This window comes from Chiloscyllium punctatum, unplaced genomic scaffold, assembly GCF_047496795.1.
Source record: "Chiloscyllium punctatum isolate Juve2018m unplaced genomic scaffold, sChiPun1.3 scaffold_596, whole genome shotgun sequence".
In the NCBI taxonomy this organism is placed as follows: Eukaryota; Metazoa; Chordata; class Chondrichthyes; order Orectolobiformes; family Hemiscylliidae; genus Chiloscyllium; species Chiloscyllium punctatum.
The window spans coordinates 27,416-53,135 of record NW_027310330.1 but is presented as its reverse complement, the minus strand read 5'-3'; the positions used below and the strand labels follow the sequence as shown (position 1 = coordinate 53,135).

The window sequence follows — 25,720 nt, the reverse complement described above, 5'->3', positions numbered from 1 at the left end:
GGATACGAGAGTATACGGTGTACATTACTTACTTGTCGGTGTGGAATTCTTCACTTCCTGGAGGCAGTCGGAGAGGTCACGGGGTCACAGATTTGGGTGGTTGCTTTACCTGTCAGACTACCCGGGGAGTGTCTCCCACCCACCCTCCTCCTCTCCCCAGAAATAAAACATATTCTCGCGTCGGTCGTTAAGGTGACAAGTATTTTCTTTCATGTTTCATTTTTTTTTCCAACGGTTTGTTTGGGAGGTAGAACAGTGGGAGGCTGGTTGAATGTTCCTCCTGCAGAATGTGGGAGGGAAGGGTCGCCACTAGTGACCACTCTCTGCGGGAAGCGCACCCAACTCCAGCTCCTCGAAAACCCACGTTAGGGAACTGAAGCTGGAGCCGGATGAACTTTGGATCATTCGGGAGGCAGAGGGGGTTATTGAGAGGAGTTACAGGGAGGTAGTAACTCCTCAGATAAATGAAGAAGGTAGATGGGTTACAGTCAGCGGTGGGAAAGGGAGCTGGCAGGTCGTGCAGGGATCTCCCTCAACAACAAGTATACTGTTTTGGAAACTTTTGGGCGGGTGGGGGGGACATCTTACCAGGAGAAAGCAATAGGGCACAGGTCTCTGGCACAGAGTCTGTCCCTGCTGCTCAGTGGGGAAAGGGGGAAGAGGAACAGAGCAGGAGTCATTGGGGACTCCATAGTTCGGGGGACAGATAGGAGGTTCTGTGGGGACGAGAGAGACTCACGGTTGGTGTGTTGCCTCCCAGGTGCCAGGGTGCGTGATGTCTCGGATCGTGTTTTTGGGAACCTTGAGGGGGAGGGGGAGCAGCCCCACATTGTGGTCTGCATTGGCACCAACGACGTAGGTAGGAAAAGGGATGGACGGCAGAAATTCGGGGAGCTTAGTAGCTGGGGGAAGTGCTTAATGGATAGCTTTCGTCAGGATTCACATTGGAAAAGGGCAATGTTAGTGAGAATATGGAGATACAGGTGGCAAGATCAGATGGGATTGGGGTTGACAAAGAGGAGGTGCTGGCAAGTTTGGAAGGTCTGAACATAGATAAGTCCCCTGGGCCGGATGAGATTTATCCTCGGATTCTCTGGGACGTCAGGGAGGAGATTGCAGAGCCTTTGGCTTTGATCTTTATGCTGTCATTGTCTACAGGACTAGTGCCAGAAGACTGGAGGATAGCAAATGTTATCCCCTTTTTCAAGAAGGGGAGAAGAGACAACCCTGGTAATTATAGACCAGTGAGCCTTACTTCAGTTTTAGGTAAAGGTTATAAGAGATAGGATTTATAATCATCTAAAGAGGAATAAGTGGATTCGGGATAGTCAACGTGGTTTGTGAAGGGTAGGTGGTGCCTCACTAACCTTATTGAGTTCTATGAGAAGGCGACCAAACAGATAGATGAGGGTAAAGCGGTTGATGTATATGGACTTCAGTAAGGTGTTTGATAAGGTTCCCCATGGTAGGCTATTGCACAAAACACGGAGGCATGAGATTGAGGGTAATTTAGTGGTTTGGATCAGAAATTGGCTAGCTGAAAGAAGACAGAGGGTGGTGGTTGATGGGAAATATTCATCCTGGAGTTCAATTACTAGTGGTATACCACAAGGATGTGTTTTGGGGCCACTTCTATTGTAATGTTTATAAATGACCTAGATGAGGGCATAGAAGGATAGGTTAGTAAATTTGTGGATGACACTAAGTTCGGTGGGGTTGTGGATAGTGCTGAAGGATGTTGTAGGATACAAAGAGACGTGGATAAGCTGCCGAGCTGGGCTGAGAGGTGGCAAATGGAATTTAATGTGGAAAAGTGAGAGGTGATTCACTTTGGAAGGAGCAACAGGAATAAAGAGTACTGGGCTAATGGTAAGGTTCTTGGTAGTGTAGACGAGCAGAGAGATCTCAATGTCCATGGACATAGATCCCTAAAAGTTGCCACCCAGGTTGATAGGGTTGTTAAGAAGGCATACGGTGTGTTAGCTTTTATTGGGAGAGGGATTGAGTTTTGGAGCCACAAGGTCATGCTGCAGCTGTACAAAACTCTGGTGCGGCCGCATTTGGAGTATTGCGTACAGTTCTGGTCACCACATTATAGGAAGGATATGGAAGCTTTGGAAAGGGTTCCGAGGAGATTTACTAGGACATTACCTGGTATGGAGGGAAGGTCTTATGAGGAAAGGCTGAGGGTCTTGAAACTGTTTTAATTAGAGAGAAGAAGGTTAATAGGTGACTTAATTGAGACATATCAGATAATCATAGTGTTAAATAGAGTGGACAGTGAGAGCCTTTTTCTTCAGATGGTGATGGCTAGCACGAGGGAGCAGAGCTTTAAATAGAGGGGTGATAGATATAGGACAGATGTCACAGGTAGGTTCTTTACTCCGAGAGTAGTTAGGTGTGTGGAATGGCCTGCCTACAACAGGAGTAGACTCACCGACGTTAAGGGCATTTAAATGTTCATTGGACCTACATATAGATAATAATGGAACAGTGTAGATTAGATGGGCATCAGATTAATTTCACAGGTTGGCACAACATCAAGGGCCGAAGGGCATGTACTGCACTGGAATGTTCTATGTTCTATAAACCCAGCGGCTCCAAGAGCAGGTCAGAGGCTGGGAATCCTGCAGCGAGTAACTCCCCTCCTGACTCCCCCCTCAAAGCCTGTCCCACCATCTACAAGACACAAGGCAGGAGGGTGAGGGGATACTCCCCACTTGCCCCTGGGTGGGGGCAGCTCCAACAACACTCAAGAAGCTCGACACCATCCAGGGACAAAGCAGCCCCCACTGGATTGGCCCCACACCCACAAACACCCCCTCCCTCCCTCCCTCCCTCCCCCCACCGACCCTCAGTAACAGCAGTGTGTACCAGCTACAAGATACACTGCAGAAACTCCCCAAAGATCCTCAGGCAGCACCTTCCAAACCCACGGCCACTTCCATCCAGAAGGACAAGGGGCAGCAGATACATGGGAATACCACCCCCTGCAGGTTCCCCTCTGATTCCCTCCACGCTGATTCCCTCCAGCTTACCGTCCCACTCCGTAAGACAGAGCCTGGGATTTTTTTTAAAGTGAATCTGATGCCTGGAATCCCTCCCACCCTCTGTGTGAATCTGAACTGAAAACAACACATTGTTGGAGATCGCAGTGGGTCAGACCCAGCATCTGCTGACATGCAGAGAGAGAGAGAGAGAAAGAGAGAGAGAGAGAGCGAGTGAGAGACAGCGAGCTAACATTCTGAGTCTGGATGAGGGAGGCGCGAATCCTTAAGTCTGCTTTCCCTCTCTGTGCGATTGCTGCCTGACCCACTGAGAGCTTTTCCCCACACCCCTTCTACGACCATCTGAAAGCTGGAGACTCAGTGAATTAAAGCCGGGGGTTCTTGCGATTGCAAATGTTGGGAGTTTGGAGAGAACGCAGACAGAAGCCCCCTGCCGATGCTGACGGGTGCTCGTGGGGAGGGGGTTGAGGGTGTTTGATCTCTCTCACTGACCCAGAGCAGTGGGGACGGATCTGGGCAGTGGTTCCTGCTCACCCTGTCACAGTGAAGGGGAGGTAGCACTGGTGTTCACTGACTCTCATTCAATCAGTGGCTTGCACCCAGCGTTTCACAAGGTGGATTACAAAGGTGGACGCTTTTCAACATTTTTTCTGCCTGAATCAGGTAAACCCGACAACAGTGTGGAAACAGGCCAGTCGGCCCATTGAGTGCAAACTGTCCCTTTCGAAGACGATCCCACCCACACTTCCTCTCCCCCTGACTCTATCCCTGTAACTGTGCATTTCCAAGAGCCAACCCACCCTAACCTGTACATCCCCGGGCACTATGGGGACAGTTCCCCCACGGCCAATCCACCCTAACCTGCACATCCCTGGGCACTATGGGACAATTTCCCATGGCCAATCCACCCTAACCTGTACATCCCTGGACACTATGGGACAATTCCCCACGGCCAACCCCCCCCTAATCTGCACATCCCTGGGCACTATGGGACAATTTCCCACGGCCAATCCACCCTAACCTGCACATCCCTGGGCACTATGGGACAATTTCCCACGGCCAGTCCACCCTAACCTGCACATCCCTGGACACTATGGGACAATTTCCCATGGCCAATCCACCCTAACCTGCACATCTTTGGACTGTGGGAGGAAACCGGAGCACCCGGAGGAAACCCACGCAGACACGGGGAGGACGTGCAAACTCCCCACAGACAGTCGCTCGAGGGTGGAATCGAACCTGGGTCCCTGGCACTTGGAGGCAGCAGTGCTAACCACTGAGGCATGGTGCCATTATATTTCTGAGTTCTGGGTCATTTTTGTGTTTTAAGAGCAGCCTGGAGGGTGAAAGTGCTGAACAACAGTGTTCTCTGAACCTTGTCACCAAAGTACACATGACAATCAATAAATAAATCGAATCACTGAGGTCAAACTCCGACATGGTGCCACTCAATGTCAACAGCTGGCCCCTTGCCTACTTGGCCAAGACCCAGCATCGTCCTTTCCTACTGACCTTTACCCAACACGGTGTCAGTTCTACCCTGGAGAACCTCCCCCCCCCCCCCCCCCCCCCCACCTCTCTCCCCTCCCTCTCCAAAACCGCTGCCGATGGAGGGTGGAGAAGGGCGGGGAGCTGGTGAACACAAAACCCAACAGCAGTGAGGAGGCAGAAGAAGTTTGAGACCAGCTCTTGTTGTATTGATCATAGAAATCTTAAGATACAATGTATATCGCACGGTTTAAATACAGACTCCCCATCCCTTCGTCATACAACGCGGATTTGTAACAGATAGGACACGGTGTGGCCGGGACGACATGGCGCTATTGGATCAGTTCTCTGGGACTCCAGAGCCAGGCCTTTCCCGGCCTATGTCAGGCTGTTCTCTCCCCTCCTCCCACACAGGATCCCTCCCCACCTCCCCGATACTCAGAGGTTACTGGTGCAGAGGAGAAAGGTCAAGAGAAGCCTCCACGTGAACGTACACACACACACACGGACACAGGTCTAGTAGTTGCCATGGAGATAGACAGGCCTGGTACTGCCCTCTTCAGGCCTGGCTCCACCCTTCAGGCCTGGTTACCACGTTCAGGCCTGGCTACCCTCTTCAGGCCTGGCTCCACCCTTCAGGCCTGGCTACCCTCTTCAGGCCTGGCTCCATCCTTCAGGCCTGGCTACCCTCTTCAGGCCTGGCTACCCTCTTCAGGCCTGGCTCCATCCTTCAGGCCTGGCTACCAGGTTCAGGCCCGGTGCTGTCCCTCAGCCCCCCAAGCTCTCCCCCCAGGTCAATGGCGTTGTCCCGGATGAGTTTGGCCCTGGCCCCCCCGGTGGATCTCCCCGGGCCGATGGTCTTGTAGACGAAGTGGTAGCAGCCAGAGGCCTCCTGGGCCTGCAGACCGGCCTTGAGTTGCTGCGGGTGAGAGTCAGGGGGCAGCAGGCGCCAGTCACCGTCCACCACCAGGAACAGGCCGTGCTCGGCGGGACTCCGCACCTTGAACTTCTGGGCGCAGAGCTGGCACACGTCCTCCACCGTCTCCTGGGGCCTCACCACCAGTGTCTTGGCCGTGCAGCCATTGTCTGGGTCGTGGTAAGCCACGCGCAGGAAGTTCTGAGGAGAGGAGGAGAAGGCCGGGTTAGACCAGGAGCCGCCATCTTAGCAATCCTCACCACGGCAACTCGCCCTCCCCAAAGGCCTGTCCACCATCGACAAGGCACGTGTGGGGAGGGCGATGGCCCCAGTGGTATTAACCGAAGTTCATAAGCTATAGGAGCAGAAATAGGCCGTTCAGCCCATCGAGTCTTCTCCCCCATTTGATCAATGCTGGTATGCTCCTGACCCCCATTTCCCTGCATTCACCCCATATCGCTTCGGCCCATTGCCAATTAAACATCTGTCTGACTCCTCCTCAAACTTACTCACTGACCCAGCATCTGCCGCACTTTGGGGTGGCCAACTTCCACAGATTCCCAACCTCAACTCAGTTTACGTGGACTAGCCCTTGTCCTAAGGGCCGTGACTTCGAGTTCAATAATCCAGAGGGAGCCAGCACACATCTGGGGAGGTGACAGAAGAAGTAACAAGACAATTTCTCACTCGATGGGTTTTGCAAGCTCAGAGGAGCAGCGAGATCCATAAGACACAGGAGCAGAAAGCAGGCCATTCAGCCCATGGAATCTGATCTGCCATTCCATCGTGGCCGATAATTTTCTCAACCCCACGCTCCAGCTTTGTCTCTGTGACCCTTGATTCTCAAGAGCCTATCTATCTCCGAGTTAAATATACTCCATGACCTGGCCTCCCCAGTCTTCTGTGACAGTGAATCCCACAGATTCCCCACTCTCTGGCTGAAGAATTTTCTCCTTATCTCTGTTCTCCTCTCACTCTAAGGTTGTGCCCTCGGGTCCTAGTCTCTCCTACCAAAGGAAACATCTTCCCAACATCTACTCTGTCCAGGCTATTCCGTATTCTATACGTTTCAGTTAGATTAGATACGATTCCCTACAGTGTGGAAACAGGCCCTTCGGCCCAACAGGTCTACACCAACCCTCCGAAGAGTCACCCACCCAGACCTACGCCCTTTATTTACCCCTGACTAACACTATGGGACAATTTCCCACGGCCAATCCACCCTAACCTGCACATCCCTGGGCACTATGGGACACTTTCCCATGGCCAATCCACCCTAACCTGTACATCCCTGGACACTATGGGACAGTTCCCCACGGCCAATCCACCCTAACCTGTACATCCCTGGGCACTATGGGACAATTTCCCATGACCAATCCACCCTAACCTGCACATCCCTGGGCACTATGGGACAATTTCCCACAGCCAATCCACCCTAACCTGCACATCCCTGGGCACTATGGGACAATTTCCCATGACCAATCCACCCTAACCTGCACATCCCTGGACACTATGGGACACATTCCCATGGCCAATCCACCCGAACCTGCACATCCCTGGGCACGATGGGACAATTTCCCACAGCCAATCCACCCTAACCTGCACATCCCTGGTTAGCACTGCTGCCTCACAGCGCCAGAGATCCGGGTTCAATTCCCGCCTCAGGCGACTAACTGTGTGGAGTTTGCACATCCTCCCCGTGTCTGCGTGGGTTTCCTCCGGGTGCTCCGGTTTCCTCCCACAGTCCAAAAGATGTGCAGGTCAGGTGAATTGGCTATGCTAAATTGCCCGTAGTGTTAGGTAAGGGGTAAATGTAGGGGTATGGGTGGGTTGCGCTTCGGCGGGGCGGTGTGGACTTGTTGGGCCGAAGGGCCTGTTTCCACACTGTAAGTAATCTAAGTAATCTAATCTAATCTAATCCCTGGGCACTATGGGACAATTTCCCATGACCAATCCACCCTAACCTGCACATCCCTGGGCACTATGGGACAATTTCCCACGGCCAATCCACCCTAACCTGCACATCCCTGGACACTATGGGACAATTCCCCATGGCCAATCCACCCTAACCTGCACATCCCTGGACACTATGGGACAATTTCCCATGGCCAGTAAACCCTAACCTGCACATCCCTGGGCACTATGGGACAATTTCCCACGGCCAATCCACCCTAACCTGCACATCCCTGGGCACTATGGGACAATTTCCCATGGCCAATCCACCCTAACCTGTACATCCCTGGACACTATGGGACAGTTCCCCACGGCCAATCCACCCTGACCTGCACATCCCTGGGCACTATGGGACACATTCCCATGGCCAATCCACCCTAACCTGCACATCCCTGGACACTATGGGACACATTCCCATGGCCAATCCACCCTAACCTGCACATCCCTGGGCACTATGGGACACATTCCCATGGCCAATCCACCCTAACCTGCACATCCCTGGACACTATGGGACAATTTCCCACGGCCAATCCACCCTAACCTGTACATCCCTGGGCACTATGGGACAATTTCCCACGGCCAATCCACCCTAACCTGCACATCCCTGGACACTATGGGACAATTTCCCACGGCCAATCCACCCTAACCTGCACATCCCTGGACACTATGGGACAATTTCCCATGGCCAATCCACCCTAACCTGCACATCCCTGGGCACTATGGGACAATTTAGCATGGCCAATCCACCCTAACCTGCACATCCCTGGGCACTATGGGACAATTTAGCACGGCCAATCCACCCTAACCTGCACATCTTTGGACTGTGGGAGGAAACCGGAGCACCCGGAGGAAACCCACATAGACACGGGGAGAATGTGCAAACTCCACACAGTCAGTCGCCTGAGGGTGGGATCGAACCTGGGTTCCTGGTGCTGTGAGGCAGCAGTGCTAACCACTGAAGTCCCCGTGCCGCCCCTCATCCTGCGAAACTCCACCGAGTATGAACCCAGAGTCCTGAAATGTTCCTCGTTAAGTCTCTCATTCCTGGGACCAGTCTTGTGAACCTTCAGGGATTTGGGACGCTTGTCCACCAGCTGGACAGGTTAGTCGTGGAGTGAAGGAGGTGTGTGGGACCCTTGCCTTTATCAGACTGTAAGAGCAGGGAGGTTATGTCAGAGCTGTCCAGGCCTTTGGAGAGGCCTCATCTGGAGGACAGTGTGCAGTTCCAGTCTCTGCTCTACAGGAGGGCGGTGGGATGCAGAGGGAGATTCACCAGGATACTGCCCGGGATGGAGCGGTTCAGCGATGGAGGTGTTTTTCCCTGGAGTGGGGGAGTCCAGAACTAGAGGGGATAGGTTTAGGGTGAGAGAAGGAACATATAAAAGAGACCTAAGGGACAACTTTTTCACCCAGAGGGTGGTACGTGTATGGAATGAGCTGCCAGAGGATGTGGTGGAGGCTGGTACAATGACAACATTGAAGAGGCATTTGGATGGGGATATGAATAGGAAGGGTTTGGAGGGATATGGGCCGGGTGCTGGCAGGTGGGACTAGATTGGGTTGGGATATCTGGGTCAGCATGGACGGGTTGGACCAAAGGGTCTGTTTCCCTGTTGTACATCTCTGTGACTCTGTGAGAGGCTGAACAGGCTGGGGCTGTTTTCCCTGGAGCATTGGAGGCTGAGGGGTAACCTTGTAGAGGTTTACAAAATCACGGGGGGCATGGATAGGATAAATAGGCAAGGTCTACCCTAAAGGTGGGTGAGTTCATAACCAGGGAGCATATTTTTAAGGCGAGAGGGGAGAGATTTAAAAAAGACACGAGGGGCAAATCTTTTACCCAGAAGGTGGTCTGTGTGTGGAGTGAACTTCCTGAGGGAGTGGGGGGTGTGGGTACAGTTGGATAAGGACCTGGATAGGAAAGGGTTGGAGGGATATGGGCCGGGAGCAGGCAGCTGGGGCTAGTTTAGTTTGGGGTTAGGGTCGGCATGGGCTGGTTGGGCCGAATGGCCTGTTTCCGTGCTGTAGGACTGTGCGACTCTATGCCTCGAGAGGCTGGATCAGCTCGGATTGTTTTCCATGGACTAGGGAAGGCCGAACAGGAGAACTGAGAGAGGGGTATAAGATTATGAGGGGCATGGATAATAAACTGCTGTTCCCCTTAACTGAAGGGTCAATACGCGGGGGGGGGGGGGTCATTTTAAAGCTGAAAGCCGGGAGGTTTAGCAGGGAATGTTTTATCCCGGGGGTGGTGGGGGTCTGGAATGTACTATCTGGGAGTGGAGTTGAGGTGGAAAACTTTAAGTACTCAGAGGAGGAGCACATAACACATCATGACATTTAAGGCTAGGAGCCCAGTGTGGGAAAGTGGGATGAACGTAGGTCGGATTGTTCTGGGTAGTAGAGTCCCGATGGGCCGAAGGTCCTCTTCTGTGCAGTGGGAGGAAACCGGAGCACCCGGAGGAAACCCACACAGACACGGGGAGGATGTGCAAACTCCACACAGACAGACACCTGAGGGTGGGATCGAACCGGGGTGCCTGGTGCTGGGAGGCAGCAGTGGTGTACGATTCGGGATCGAATCCGGCCACAGCAGATGGCGGAATCTGAAATCAATGACCATCCAGAATCGATGTGTAATCACTATCGATTGTCAGAAAACCCCCATCCAGGTTGCTAATGTAATCCAGGGTGGCACGGTGGCTCAGTGGTTAGCACTGCTGCCTCCCAGCGCCAGGGACTCGGGTTCGATCCCACCCTCAAGTGTCTGTCTGTGTGGAGTTTACACATTCTCCCTGTGTCTGGGTGGGTTTCCTCCGGGTGCTCCGGTTTCCTCCCACAGTCCAAAGATGTGCAGGTCAGGGTGGATTGGCTGTGGGAAATTGTCCCATAGTGTCCAGGGATGTGAAGGTTAGGGTGGATTGGCCATGGGAAATTGTCCCATAGTGTCCAGGGATGTGCAGGTTAGGGTGGATTGGCCGTGGGAAATTGTCCTATAGTGTCCAGGGATGTGAAGGTTAGGGTGGATTGGCCATGGGAAATTGTCCCATAGTGTCCAGGGATGTGCAGGTTAGGGTGGATTGGCCGTGGGAAATTGTCCCATAGTGTCCAGGGATGTGCAGGTTAGGGTGGATTGGCCGTGGGAAATTGTCCCATAGTGCCCAGGGATGTGCAGGTTAGGGTGGATTGGCCGTGGGAAATTGTCCCATAGTGCCCAGGGATGTGCAGGTTAGGGTGGATTGACCATGGGAAATTGTCCCATAGTGTCCAGGGATGTGCAGGTTAGGGTGGGTTGGATAGGAGAAATGTAAGGGGAATGGGTCTGGGTGCGATGTTCTTCAGAGGGTCGGTGTGGACTCGCTGGGCTGAAGGGCCTGTTTCCATACTGTTGTAGGAAATCTATGATCCTAATATCCTTACCCGGTCGGCATCTCTGCGTGACACCAGACCAACAGGGAATGTGGCTGACTCCACACTGACCCCTTAGGGATGGAGAATAAGTACTGACCCAGTCAGTGACACTCCTATCCCTATGAATGAATTTAAAAAAATATCAGGAGGGTGAGGGGATACTCCCCACTTGCCCCTGGGTGGGGGCAGCTCCAACAACACTCAAGAAGCTCGACACCATCCAGGGACAAAGCAGCCCCCACTGGATTGGCCCCACACCCACAAACACCCACTCCCTCCCTCCCTCCCTCCCCCCACCGACCCTCAGTAACAGCAGTGTGTACCAGCTACAAGATACACTGCAGAAACTCCCCAAAGATCCTCAGGGGCAGCACCTTCCAAACCCACGGCCACTTCCATCCAGAAGGACAAGGGGCAGCAGATACATGGGAACACCACCCCCTGCAGGTTCCCCTCCGAGCCCCTCACCATCCCGACCTGGGAATGTAGACGGGAGAGGTTGGGACTGCTCTCCTGGGGGAGGAGAGGCTGGGGGGTTTTCCAAATGAGCAGGGAGTTAGTAACAGAGTAAATGGAGAGGTTCCCACTCAGAAAAGGGGCTTTGATTCAGACTGGTGTGTTAGCGAAGCAAGGGTGATATCAGAAAAACAAAATGCAATGTTAAAAATCACACCAGACCGGGAAACAGTCCAACTGGGCCATTTGGAAGAATTAGCTTTCGGAATGCCACTCCTTCATCAGCTGGCTGTGTTGTCAGCAACGCTCCGAAAACTCGTGCTTCCAAATAAACCTGTTGGACTATAACCTGGTGTGGGGTGATTTTTAAACTTTGTACACCCCAGTCCAATACTGGCATGACTACAGACTACAGACCTTATTACAGAGAGAGAGAGAGAGAGAGAGAGCAAGTGTGAGAGAGAGAGAGAGAGAGAGCAAGTGAGAGAGAGAGAGGGAGAGTAAGTGAGAGAGAGAGAGTGTCAGTGAGAGAGAGAAAAAGTGAGAGAGAGAGAGAGAGAGTGGGAGAGAGTGAGAGAGAAAGAGAGTAAGTGAGAGAGAGCAAGTGAGAGAGAGACCAAGTGAGAGAGAGAGAGAGAGAGTGAGAGAGAGAGAGAGCAAGTGAGAGAGAGAGAGAGAGAGTAAGTGAGAGAGAGAGAGTGTCAGTGAGAGAGAGAAAAAGTGAGAGAGAGAGAGAGAGTGGGAGAGAGTGAGAGAGAAAGAGAGTAAGTGAGAGAGAGCAAGTGAGAGAGAGACCAAGTGAGAGAGAGAGAGAGAGAGAGTGAGAGAGAGAGAGAGAGAGTAAGTGAGAGAGAAAGAGCATAAGTGAGAGAGAGCAAGTGAGACAGAGTGAGAGAGAATAAGTGAGAGAGGGAGAGTAAGTGAGAGAGAGAGAGAGTAAATGAGAGAGAGTGAGAGAGAGTGAAAAAGTGAGAGCAAAGAAGACAGAGAGAAAGAGTGAGCGAGCAAGTGAGAAAGTGAGAGAGAGCGCGAGGGGGGGAGAGAGAGACAGAGAGGACATGTGAGGGGGAGAGATTGTGAAGGAGAGTCCTTCATGGTACCCTCAGCTGGTGTGGGGATTGAACCCACACTCCATTAGCATTGCAAACAGGAAGTAAGTGTTTAATGGTGACTGGGAAACCACGGCTGGTTGTCAGGAGATACCCATCAGTTTCACCGATATCCTTAAGGGAAGTAAATCTTCCATCCTTACTTGGTCGGGGCCTACAGACCCACGGTTGCAGGGTTGACTCTTAACTGCCCTCGGGGCAATTGGGGATGGGCATAAATGGCAGGACCGGCCAGAGACACTCTCATCCCGTGAATACACTGCCTGGGAATGTTGGGGGATGGGCAATTGAGGCATCGGAGAGGGGCATTGTGGGGGGAACTGGTGTACGGGGATATGGGTCAGCAGGCCCCAGATGATGCCCAGTTGAAGTGCTAGTACAGACACGATGGGCCAGTTCCCCCCCCCCCCCCCGCAGATGGTACCGGTGCCCCTTCAGCCATGGCTGGCTCTCAAAGGTGCGCAGAGGGGTGACCCTCCACCCCACCTTCACCCCGCGGGAGTGACCGGATGGGGAGGTGCCCGCGCTGGGTGGCACTGACCTGGAAGTCGTTGATGGATGGCATGGGTTCGTTGGTCTTCCGTCGGTGGTGCCACTGTTTGAGGGAGTGTCTGATCTCGTTGCTGATGCCTCCCATAACCCGATGGACGTGGAAGTTCTGGAGTTCGAACATACTGGCATATAGGCTGGTGAGGTAGTACCCACCTGGGAGGGGTGTAGCAGCTCAGGTTAGAGAGATGTTGGTACACACACACACACATACACACACACAAGACATGGGCAGGAGGAGGCCATCTGGCCCTTCCATCCTGCCCTACCATCCATCACCATCATGGCCGACCATCCATCACCATCATGGCCGACCATCCATCACCATCATGGCCGATGATCCATCACCATCATGGCCGATGATCCATCACCATCATGGCCGACCATCCATCACCATCATGGCTGACTGACCATCCATCACCATCATGGCCGATGATCCATCACCATCATGGCCGACCATCCATCACCATCATGGCCAACCATCCATCACCATCATGGCCGATGATCCATCACCATCATGGCCGACCATCCATCACCATCATGGCTGACTGACCATCCATCACCATCATGGCCGACCATCCATCACCATCATGGCCGACCATCCATCACCATCATGGCCGATGATCCATCACCATCATGGCCGACCATCCATCACCATCATGGCTGACTGACCATCCATCACCATCATGGCCGACCATCCATCACCATCATGGTTGACCATCCAACTCAATCGCCTCATCCTGCCTTTTCCCCACAACCTTTGACCCCATTCGCCCACAGCGCTATACCTAACTGCTTCTTGAACACATTCAATGATTTGGCACAAACTACTCCGTGTGGTAAATGATCTCCACAAGCTCACCATGCTCTGGGTGAAGAAATATTTCCTCATTTCCATCCTAAATGGTCCACCCTTCAGACTGTGACCCCCCTCACGATCCTGGTTCTGGACAGACCCACCACCCGAAACCCCCTCCCTCCACCTCCCCTGTCGAGCCCTGTTGGAATTCTATACCTCTCTATGAGATTCCCGACCCCCCCCCACTCCTCCCTCCCTCACTGGTCTGAACGCTGGTGGAAACAATCCTAACCTGGTCAATCTCTCCTCACACGTCAGTCCCGATATTGCCGTGCTGGGGGTCGCTCGGAAGAGATGTACGAGGGTGTGGAAGGTTTGAGTTGTAAAGAAAGTTTGAGATATTTTCCCTGGAGCGTCGGGAGGTTGAGATGTGACCCGAGAGAGATTTATCAAATCACGAGGGGCATCGACAGGGCTGATGGGAGCTATCTGTTCCCTACGATGGGGGGGGGGGAGTTCAAGATACATTTTTAAGGTGAGAGGGGAAAGATTTAAGAAAAACATAACAGGCAACTTCTGTCACCCAGAGCAGGGTTCGTGTGTGGAATGAACGTCCTGGGGGACTGGTGGGTGTGGGTACAGTTCCAACGTTAAAAGGACTATCGGATAAGGACCTGGGTAGGAAAGGGTTGGAGGGATATGGGCCAGGGGCAGGCAGTTTAGTTTGGGGTTAGGGTCGGCCCGGACTGGCTGGGTCCGAACCCACGCTGTAGGTTTCGAGCCCTAGACCCGAACATGACCTGCAAATCGAGAATGGACAGAGAAAGGGACACAGAGGGGTGACCCTCCACCCCGCGGGAGTGACCGGACAGGGAGGTGCCCGCGCTTTCGATTGGATTACTTACAGTGTGGAAACAGGCCCTTCGGCCCAACAAGTCCACACCGACCCGCCGAAGCGCAACCCACCCATACCCCTACATCTACCCCTTACCTAACACTATGGGACAATTCCCCATGGCCAATCCACCCTAACCTGTACATCCCTGGACACTATGGGACAATTTCCCACGGCCAATCCACCCTAACCTGCACAACCCTGGGCACTATGGGACAATTTCCCATGGCCAATCCACCCTAACCTGCACATCCCTGGGCACTATGGGACAATTTCCCACGGCCAATCCACCCTAACCTGCACATCCCTGGGCACTATGGGACAATTTCCCACGGCCAATCCACCCTAACCTGTACATCCCTGGGCACTATGGGACAATTTCCCACGGCCAATCCACCCTAACCTGCGCATCCCTGTACACTATGGGACAATTTCCCATGGCCAATCCACCCTAACCTGCGCATCCCTGGGCACTATGGGACAATTTCCCAATGGCCAATCCACCCTAACCTGCACATCCCTGGGGACTATGGGACAATTTCCCATGGCCAATCCACCCTAACCTGTACATCCCTGGACACTATGGGACAATTTCCCATGGCCAATCCACCCTAACCTGCACACCCCAGGACACTATGGGACAATTTCCCATGGCCAATCCACCCTGACCTGTACATCCCTGTACACTATGGGACAATTTCCCACGGCCAATCCACCCTAACCTGCACATCCCTGGGCACTATGGGACAATTTCCCACGGCCAATCCACCCTAACCTGTACATCCCTGGGCACTATGGGACAATTTCCCACGGCCAATCCACCCTAACCTGCGCATCCCTGTACACTATGGGACAATTTCCCATGGCCAATCCACCCTAACCTGCGCATCCCTGGGCACTATGGGACAATTTCCCACGGCCAATCCACCCTGACCTGTACATCCCTGTACACTATGGGACAATTTCCCACGGCCAATCCACCCTAACCTGCACATCCCTGGGCACTATGGGACAATTTCCCATGGCCAATCCACCTGACCTGCACATCTTTGGACTGTGGGAGGAAACTGGAGCACCCGGAGGAAACCCACACAGACACGGGGGAGAACGTGCAAACTCCACACAGTCTGAGGCGGGAATTGAACCCGGGTCTCTGTGAGGCAGCAGTGCTAACCACTGTGCCACCGTGCCATCCCTGACCCCTCACTGCCCCTCGGACGAGGAACCGAGGTAGCGTTCAAAGTCCGGCGACCCTCCCTCAGATCCTGAGTTATCCTGAAGCCCTTTCGTGAAACCCTCAGAAGGGAGGACTCTGTCCAATTCAACGCCCCTGCACTTCCGGAGGGATACCCAGACCCCTTGGAAAGGGTGCAGAGGGAGATCGGCCGGAATGGGAGCTGGGAGGAGGGTCCGCACCGAACGCGGAGACAGAGAGAGAGAGAGACGCTGGAACCGTCCCCCTCGGAGCGGGGAAGGTTCGGTTGGAGATGGAATCGAGGCGTTCGGAATCGGGAATGGGGCGGTGGGGGAGAGACCGCTCCCAGAGGCGGGAGGGTCTGTCACCGGAGAGACACGGGATGGATGGGAATCGGGAACAGATCCCGAGGGAGGGAGGGAGGGAGGGGGATGTTTAATTTGAGGCAGTGAGTTGTTGTGTCCTGGGAGAGCGTATCAGGGGAAGCGGATTCAACAGGAATTTTCAAAAGGTGTGGAAAAGTCAGGGGGATATCGGGAAAGGATGAATTCACAGGGAGCTGTGGGGGCTGGGGGTGGGGGGGCGCGGTAACAGAGAGGGTGAGATACATTGGAGAGATCATTGCAAGAGCTAGCACAGGATTAGATGGGCTGAATGGCCTCTCCATGTTCCTATGATCCCACAGAAGACATACACAGATACACAAACACAGAGGCCGTTCGGCCCCTCAAAACATTCAATAGGATCCTGGCTGATCCAACAATCCCACCTTCAGATACTAACCCCCCCCCCCCCCCCCACTTCCCCCCTCCTCCAATACACTAACAGCCCCTTGGCTATCAAACTCCACCCCCCCCCCCCCAGCCTGTCCCACAGGAACAGCAGGAGGCCATTCAGCCCCGTCCTCCAACCTGTCCCACAGGAACAGCAGGAGGCCATTCAGCCCCCTCCTCCAGCCTGTCCCACAGGAACAGCAGGAGGCCATTCAGCCCCCCCCTCCCTCCAGCCTGTCCCACAGGAACAGCAGGAGGCCATTCAGCCCCGTCCTCCAACCTGTCCCACAGGAACAGCAGGAGGCCATTCAGCCCCCTCCTCCAGCCTGTCCCACAGGAACAGCAGGAGGCCATTCAGCCCCCCCCCTCCCTCCAGCCTGTCCCACAGGAACAGCAGGAGGCCATTCAGCCCCGTCCTCCAACCTGTCCCACAGGAACAGCAGGAGGCCATTCAGCCCCCTCCTCCAGCCTGTCCCACAGGAACAGCAGGAGGCCATTCAGCCCCCCCCTCCCTCCAGCCTGTCCCACAGGAACAGCAGGAGGCCATTCAGCCCCGTCCTCCAACCTGTCCCACAGGAACAGCAGGAGGCCATTCAGCCCCATCCTCCAGCCTGTCCCACAGGAACAGCAGGAGGCCATTCAGCCCCCCCCCTCCCTCCAGCCTGTCCCACAGGAACTGCAGGAGGCCATTCAGCTCCCGCTCCTCCAACACATCTCACAGGGACAGGAAGGCCATTCTGCCCTTTCATAATCTGCCGTTTCTCCACCCTGAGTCAGCTCCCCCTGACACAGGGAGAAGTGGGAAAGCTCTGAGGTGTCTTCAGGGTCCTACCTTCCCCCGTCAGATCCGTCTGGTCAAGCAGTTCCATCATGTACTCCACCTCAAGACTGAGTTCAGGGAGTTCACATTCAGCGATGGTGTACGAGAGTGACGGCAGGAACTCATCCGCACCGTAATGCTGTCCTGGGCACAAGGACACAGGCTGTTACACACCCACACACCACACCCCCTCTCCGCGACCTGACCCCTCCCCACAAATACCTCCACAAAGGGGAAGGCCAACTGTGGACACAACACAACCGACCCGTCACCCCCCCCCCGCTCATCAATCCCTCCACTAGGGTACAGGGAGCTTTACCCTGTATCTAACCCCGTGCTGTCCCTGTCCTGGGGGGTGTTTGATGGGGGGGACAGTGTAGAGGGAGCTTTACTCTGTATCTAACCCCGTGCTGTCCCTGTCCTGGGGGTGTTTGATGGGGGGACAGTGTAGAGGCAGCTTTACTCTGTATCTAACCCCGTGCTGTCCCTGTCCTGGGAGTGTTTGATGGGGGGACAGTGTAGAGGGAGCTTTACTCTGTATCTAACCCCGTGCTGTCCCTGTCCGTGGGAGTGTTTGATGGGGGGGCAGTGTAGAGGGAGCTTTACTCTGTATCTAACCCCGTGCTGTCCCTGTCCTGGGGGTGTTTGATGGGGGACAGTGTAGACGAAGCTTTACTCTGTATCTAGCCCCGTGCTGTCCCTGTCCCTGGGAGTGTTTGATGGGGGACAGTGTAGAGAGAGCTTTACTCTGTATCTAACCCTGTGCTGTCCCTGTTCTGGGAGTGTTTGATAGGGCACAGTGTAGAGAAAGTGTTTGATTGGGGGGACGGTGTAGAGGGAGTGTTTGATGGGAGCGATGGTGTAGAGAGAGTGTTTGATGGGGGGGATGGTGTAGAGGGAGTGTTTGATGGGGGGGATGGTGTAGAGGGAGTGTTTGATTGGGGGGGATGGTGTTGAGGGAGTGTTTGATGGGGGATGGTATGGAAGGAGTGTTTGATGGGGCACAGTGTAGAGGGAGTGTTTGATGGGGGGATGGTGTAGAGGGAGTGTTTGATGGGGGGGACGGTGTAGAGGGAGTGTTTGATGGGGGGGACGGTGTAGAGGGTGTGTTTGATGGGGGGGACGGTGTAGAGGGAGTGTTTGATGGGGGGGACGTTGTAGAGGGAGTGTTTGATGGGGGGATGGTGTAGAGGGAGTGTTTGATTGGGGGGGATGGTGTAGAGGGAGTGTTTGATGGGGGACGGTGTAGAGGGAGTGTTTGATGGGGGGACGGTGTAGAGGGAGTGTTTGATGGGGGGATGGTGTAGAGGGAGTGTTTGATGGGGGGATGGTGTAGAGGGAGTGTTTGATGAGGGATGGTGTAGAGGGAGTGTTTGATGGGGGGACGGTGTAGAGGGAGTGTTTGATGGGGGATGGTGTAGAGGGAGTGTTTGATGAGGGGGATGGTGTAGAGGGAGTGTTTGATGGGGGGGGATGGTGTAGAGGGAGTGTTTGATGAGGGGGACGGTGTAGAGGGAGTGTTTGATGGGGGGGACGGTGTAGAGGGAGTGTTTGATGGGGGGACGGTGTAGAGGGAGTGTTTGATGGGGGGACGGTGTAGAGGGAGTGTTTGATGAGGGATGGTGTAGAGGGAGTGTTTGATGGGGGGGACGGTGTAGAGGGAGTGTTTGATGGGGGATGGTGTAGAGGGAGTGTTTGATGGGGGGATGGTGTAGAGGGAGTGTTTGATGGGGGGACGGTGTAGAGGGAGTGTTTGATGGGGGATGGTGTAGAGGGAGTGTTTGATGGGGGGACGGTGTAGAGGGTGTGTTTGATGAGGGGGACGGTGTAGAGGGAGTGTTTGATGAGGGGGACGGTGTAGAGGCAGTGTTTGATGGGGCACAGTGTAGAGGGAGTGTTTGATGGGGGGGACGGTGTAGAGGGAGTGTTTGATGGGGGGACGGTGTAGAGGGAGTGTTTGATGGGGGGACAGTGTAGAGGGAGTGTTTGATGGGGGGACGGTGTAGAGGGAGTGTTTGATGGGGGGGAACGGTGTAGAGGGAGTGTTTGATGGGGGGATGGTGTAGAGGGAGTGTTTGATTGGGGGGGATGGTGTAGAGGGAGTGTTTGATGGGGGGGACGGTGTAGAGGGAGTGTTTGATGGGGGGGACAGTGTAGAGGGTGTGTTTGATGGGGGGATGGTGTAGAGGGAGTGTTTGATGAGGGGGATGGTGTAGAGGGAGTGTTTGATGGGGGGGGACGGTGTAGAGGGAGTGTTTGATGGGGGGACGGTGTAGAGGGAGTGTTTGATGGGGGGGATGGTGTAGAGGGATTGTTTGATGGGGGGATGGTGTAGAGGGAGTGTTTGATGAGGGGGACGGTGTAGAGGGAGTGTTTGATGGGGGGATGGTGTAGAGGGAGTGTTTGATTGGGGGGGATGGTGTAGAGGGAGTGTTTGATGGGGGGACGGTGTAGAGGGAGTGTTTGATGGGGGGGACGGTGTAGAGGGAGTGTTTGATGGGGGGGACGGTGTAGAGGGAGTGTTTGATGGGGGGATGGTGTAGAGGGAGTGTTTGATTGGGGGGGATGGTGTAGAGGGAGTGTTTGATGGGGGGGACGGTGTAGAGGGAGTGTTTGATGGGGGGACGGTGTAGAGGGAGTGTTTGATGGGGGGATGGTGTAGAGGGAGTGTTTGATGGGGGATGGTGTAGAGGGAGTGTTTGATGGGGGGATGGTGTAGAGGGAGTGTTTGATGAGGGGAATGGTGTAGAGGGAGTGTTTGATGGGGGATGGTGTAGAGGGAGTGTTTGATGAGGGGGATGGTGTAGAGGGAGTGTTTGATGGGGGATGGTGTAGAGGGAGTGTTTGATGGGGGGGGATGGTGTAGAGGGAGTGTTTGATGGGGGATGGTGTAGAGGGAGTGTTTGATGGGGGATGGTGTAGAGGGAGTGTTTGATGGGGGATGGTGTAGAGGGAGTGTGTGATGGGGGGGATGGTGTAGAGGGAGTGTTTGATGTGGGATGGTGTAGAGGGAGTGTTTGATGGGGGGGACGGTGTAGAGGGAGTGTTTGATGGGGGGACAGTGTAGAGGGAGTGTTTGATGAGGGGGATGGTGTAGAGGGAGTGTTTGATGGGGGGACGGTGTAGAGGGAGTGTTTGATGAGGGGGATGGTGTAGAGGGAGTGTTTGATGGGGGGGATGGTGTAGAGGGAGTGTTTGATGGGGGATGGTGTAGAGGGAGTGTTTGATGAGGGGGATGGTGTAGAGGGAGTGTTTGATGGGGGGGATGGTGTAGAGGGAGTGTTTGATGGGGGATGGTGTAGAGGGAGTGTTTGATGGGGGGATGGTGTAGAGGGAGTGTTTGATGGGGGGACGGTGTAGAGGGAGTGTTTGATGAGGGGGGATGGTGTAGAGGGAGTGTTTGATGGGGGATGGTGTAGAGGGAGTGTTTGATGGGGGGGATGGTGTAGAGGGAGTGTTTGATGGGGGGACGGTGTAGAGGGAGTGTTTGATGGGGGATGGTGTAGAGGGAGTGTTTGATGGGGGGGATGGTGTAGAGGGAGTGTTTGATGGGGGGACGGTGTAGAGGGAGTGTTTGATGGGGGGATTGTGTTGAGGGAGTGTTTGATGGGGGGTGATGGTGTAGAGGGAGTGTTTGATGGGGGATGGTGTAGAGGGAGTGTTTGATGGGGGATGGTGTAGAGGGAGTGTTTGATGGGGGATGGTGTAGAGGGAGTGTTTGATGAGGGGGACGGTGTAGAGGGAGTGTTTGATGGGGGGATGGTGTAGAGGGAGTGTTTGATGGGGGATGGTGTAGAGGGAGTGTTTGATGGGGGGATGGTGCAGAGGGAGTGTTTGATGAGGGGGATGGTGTAGAGGGAGTGTTTGATGGGGGGGATGGTGTAGAGGGAGTGTTTGATGGGGGATGGTGTAGAGGGAGTGTTTGATGGGGGATGGTGTAGAGGGAGTGTTTGATGGGGGGACGGTGTAGAGGGAGTGTTTGATGAGGGGGACGGTGTAGAGGGAGTGTTTGATGGGGGGATGGTGTAGAGGGAGTGTTTGATGGGGGGGACAGTGTAGAGGGAGTGTTTGATGAGGGGGACGGTGTAGAGGGAGTGTTTGATGGGGGATGGTGTAGAGGGAGTGTTTGATGGGGGGACGGTGTAGAGGGAGTGTTTGATGGGGGGACGGTGTAGAGGGAGTGTTTGATGGGGGGATGGTGTAGAGGGAGTGTTTGATGGGGGATGGTGTAGAGGGAGTGTTTGATGGGGGGACGGTGTAGAGGGAGTGTTTGATGGGGGGATGGTGTAGAGGGAGTGTTTGATGGGGGGGATGGTGTAGAGGCAGTGTTTGATGGGGGGACGGTGTAGAGGGAGTGTTTGATGGGGGGGATGGTGTAGAGGGAGTGTTTGATGAGGGGGATGGTGTAGAGGGAGTGTTTGATGAGGGGGACGGTGTAGAGGGAGTGTTTGATGGGGGATGGTGTAGAGGGAGTGTTTGATGGGGGACGGTGTAGAGGGAGTGTTTGATGGGGGGACGGTGTAGAGGGAGTGTTTGATGGGGGACGGTGTAGAGGGAGTGTTTGATGGGGGGACGGTGTAGAGGGAGTGTTTGATGGGGGATGGTGTAGAGGGAGTGTTTGATGGGGGGATGGTGTAGAGGGAGTGTTTGATGGGGGACGGTGTAGAGGGAGTGTTTGATGGGGGACGGTGTAGAGGGAGTGTTTGATGAGGGGGATGGTGTAGAGGGAGTGTTTGATGGGGGGGACGGTGTAGAGGGAGTGTTTGATGGGGGATGGTGTAGAGGGAGTGTTTGATGGGGGGACGGTGTAGAGGGAGTGTTTGATGAGGGGGATGGTGTAGAGGGAGTGTTTGATGAGGGGGATGGTGTAGAGGGAGTGTTTGATGGGGGGGATGGTGTAGAGGGAGTGTTTGATTGGGGGGGATGGTGTAGAGGGAGTGTTTGATGGGGGGATGGTGTAGAGGGAGTGTTTGATGGGGGGGACAGTGTAGAGGGAGTGTTTGATGGGGGGATGGTGTAGAGGGAGTGTTTGATGGGGGGATGGTGTAGAGGGAGTGTTTGATGGGGGGGATGGTGTAGAGGGAGTGTTTGATGAGGGGGATGGTGTAGAGGGAGTGTTTGATGGGGATGGTGTAGAGGGAGTGTTTGATGGGGGATGGTGTAGAGGGAGTGTTTGATTGGGGGGGATGGTGTAGAGGGAGTGTTTGATGGGGGGGGACGGTGTAGAGGGAGTGTTTGATGACGGGGGATGGTGTAGAGGGAGTGTTTGATGACGGGGGATGGTGTAGAGGGAGTGTTTGATGGGGGATGGTGTAGAGGGAGTGTTTGATGAGGGGGATGGTGTAGAGGGAGTGTTTGATGGGGGATGGTGTAGAGGGAGTGTTTGATGAGGGGGACGGTGTAGAGGGAGTGTTTGATGGAGGATGGTGTAGAGGGAGTGTTTGATGGGGGGATGGTGTAGAGGGAGTGTTTGATGGGGGGATGGTGTAGAGGGAGTGTTTGATGGGGGATGGTGTAGAGGGAGTGTTTGATGGGGGATGGTGTCGAGGGAGTGTTTGATGGGGGGGATGGTGTAGAGGGAGTGTTTGATGGGGGACGGTGTAGAGGGAGTGTTTGATGGGGGGATGGTGTAGAGGGAGTGTTTGATGAGGGGGATGGTGTAGAGGGAGTGTTTGATGGGGGGACGGTGTAGAGGGAGTGTTTGATGACGGGGGATGGTGTAGAGGGAGTGTTTGATGGGGGGGACGGTGTAGAGGGAGTGTTTGATGAGGGGGACGGTGTAGAGGGAGTGTTTGATGAGGGGGACGGTGTAGAGGGAGTGTTTGATGGGGGATGGTGTAGAGGGAGTGTTTGATGGGGGACGGTGTAGAGGGAGTGTTTGATGAGGGGGACGGTGTAGAGGGAGTGTTTGATGGGGGGACGGTGTAGAGGGAGTGTTTGATGACGGGGGATGGTGTAGAGGGAGTGTTTGATGGGGGACGGTGTAGAGGGAGTGTTTGATGAGGGGGACGGTGTAGAGGGAGTGTTTGATGACGGGGGATGGTGTAGAGGGAGTGTTTGATGGGGGATGGTGTAGAGGGAGTGTTTGATGGGGGGGGGATGGTGTAGAGGGAGTGTTTGATGGGGGATGGTGTAGAGGGAGTGTTTGATGGGGGGGACGGTGTAGAGGGAGTGTTTGATGGGGATGGTGTAGAGGGAGTGTTTGATGAGGGGGGACGGTGTAGAGGGAGTGTTTGATGGGGGATGGTGTAGAGGGAGTGTTGATGGGGGATGGTGTAGAGGGAGTGTTTGATGGGGGGATGGTGTAGAGGGAGTGTTTGATGGGGGGACGGTGTAGAGGGAGTGTTTGATGGGGGATGGTGTAGAGGGAGTGTTTGATGAGGGGGACGGTGTAGAGGGAGTGTTTGATGGGGGGGACGGTGTAGAGGGAGTGTTTGATGGGGGATGGTGTAGAGGGAGTGTTTGATGGGGGATGGTGTAGAGGGAGTGTTTGATGGGGGGATGGTGTAGAGGGAGTGTTTGATGGGGGATGGTGTAGAGGGAGTGTTTGATGGGGGGGATGGTGTAGAGGGAGTGTTTGATGGGGGGGACGGTGTAGAGGGAGTGTTTGATGGGGGGACGGTGTAGAGGGAGTGTTTGATGGGGGGGACGGTGTAGAGGGAGTGTTTGATGGGGGATGGTGTAGAGGGAGTGTTTGATGGGGGATGGTGTAGAGAGAGTGTTTGATGGGGGGGACGGTGTAGAGGGAGTGTTTGATGAGGGGACGGTGTAGAGGGAGTGTTTGATGACGGGGGATGGTGTAGAGGGAGTGTTTGATGGGGGATGGTGTAGAGGGAGTGTTTGATGGGGGGACGGTGTAGAGGGAGTGTTTGATGGGGGGACGGTGTAGAGGGAGTGTTTGATGACGGGGGATGGTGTAGAGGGAGTGTTTGATGGGGGGGACGGTGTAGAGGGAGTGTTTGATGGGGGGACGGTGTAGAGGGAGTGTTTGATGGGGGACGGTGTAGAGGGAGTGTTTGATGGGGGATGGTGTAGAGGGAGTGTTTGATGGGGGGGACGGTGTAGAGGGAGTGTTTGATGGGGGGGACGGTGTAGAGGGAGTGTTTGATGGGGGGACGGTGTAGAGGGAGTGTTTGATGAGGGGGACGGTGTAGAGGGAGTGTTTGATGGGGGGGACGGTGTAGAGGGAGTGTTTGATGAGGGGGGACGGTGTAGAGGGAGTGTTTGATGAGGGGGACGGTGTAGAGGGAGGGTTTGATGGGGGGACGGTGTAGAGGGAGGGTTTGATGGGGGGACGGTGTAGAGGGAGTGTTTGATGGGGGATGGTGTAGAGGGAGTGTTTGATGGGGGGGGACGGTGTAGAGGGAGTGTTTGATGAGGGGGACGGTGTAGAGGGAGGGTTTGATGGGGGGGACGGTGTAGAGGGAGCCAGTACCTTCAGCTGCTTTGACTCGATTGCAAATGAGCTTCATGGCCTGCAGGAGGAGCCGGACCTTCTTGAGGGGTGAGTACATCTTGTGCATGAGGGTGAACTTGTGTCTGATTTTGTCGAGGGCTGTGGGCTCCGAGATACTGAAGCGTAGGCCCAGGCTTTGCGGCCCAGCCTGCCTGACGAGCTGCATGTTGGCCCGGAGTTGCTGCAGGGAGCCGTTGGCAGTGTGGTACTCCCTCAGCGTGGCTTCGATCCGACCTTTCAGAGGCTTCAGGATGCTCTTGTGCATCGCCACCTCCAGGAGGCGATCTGCAGGGAGGCCAAGATGGACAGGTCAGCCCGACCGGGAGTCCTCAACTTTACCCCCAACTCCCCCGCCCTCCACCCCCCCTCCCCCGCCCTCCACCCCCCCTCCCCCACCCTCCCACCCCCCCTCCCCCGCCCTCCACCCCCCTCCACACCCCCTCCCTATCTCTGTCACCCCCTCCAGCCCCTACCCCCCTCCCTATCTCTGTAACCCCCTCCAGCCCCTACCCCCCTCCCTATCTCTGTCCCCCCCTCCAGCCCCTACACCCCCTCCCTATCTCTGTAACCCCCTCCAGCCCCTACACCCCCTCCCTATCTCTGTAACCCCCTCCAGCCCCTACCCCCCCTCCCTATCTCTGTAACCCCCTCCAGCCCCTACCCCCCCTCCCTATCTCTGTAACCCCCTCCAGCCCCTACCCCCCCTCCCTATCTCTGTAACCCCCTCCAGCCCCTACCCCCCCTCCCTATCTCTGTCACCCCCTCCAGCCCCAACACCCCCTCCCTATCTCTGTAACCCCCTCCAGCCCCTACACCCCCTCCCTATCTCTGTAACCCCCCTCCAGCCCCTACCCACCCCCCCCCCATCCCTGTAACCCCTGTCCCCCTGCTC

The 25,720-nt window shown here is 54.9% G+C and overlaps 1 protein-coding gene across 1 annotated transcript in view; it reads right to left on the bottom strand.

Annotated features, from left to right (window-relative positions):
• Positions 1-4,683: 4,683 nt before the first annotated feature.
• LOC140473425 (ras and Rab interactor 2-like) overlaps positions 4,684-25,720 on the bottom strand; it is a 30,940-nt gene continuing 9,903 nt past the window's right edge. The window contains exons 5-8 of the mRNA XM_072567601.1: positions 24,808-25,113; positions 17,385-17,516; positions 12,883-13,046; positions 4,684-5,613 (exon numbers count right to left, since the gene is read on the bottom strand). Of these exons, the coding sequence (XP_072423702.1) occupies positions 5,227-5,613; positions 12,883-13,046; positions 17,385-17,516; positions 24,808-25,113 (989 nt within the window). The 3' untranslated portion in view covers positions 4,684-5,226. The remainder of the gene's footprint in view (positions 5,614-12,882; positions 13,047-17,384; positions 17,517-24,807; positions 25,114-25,720) is intronic.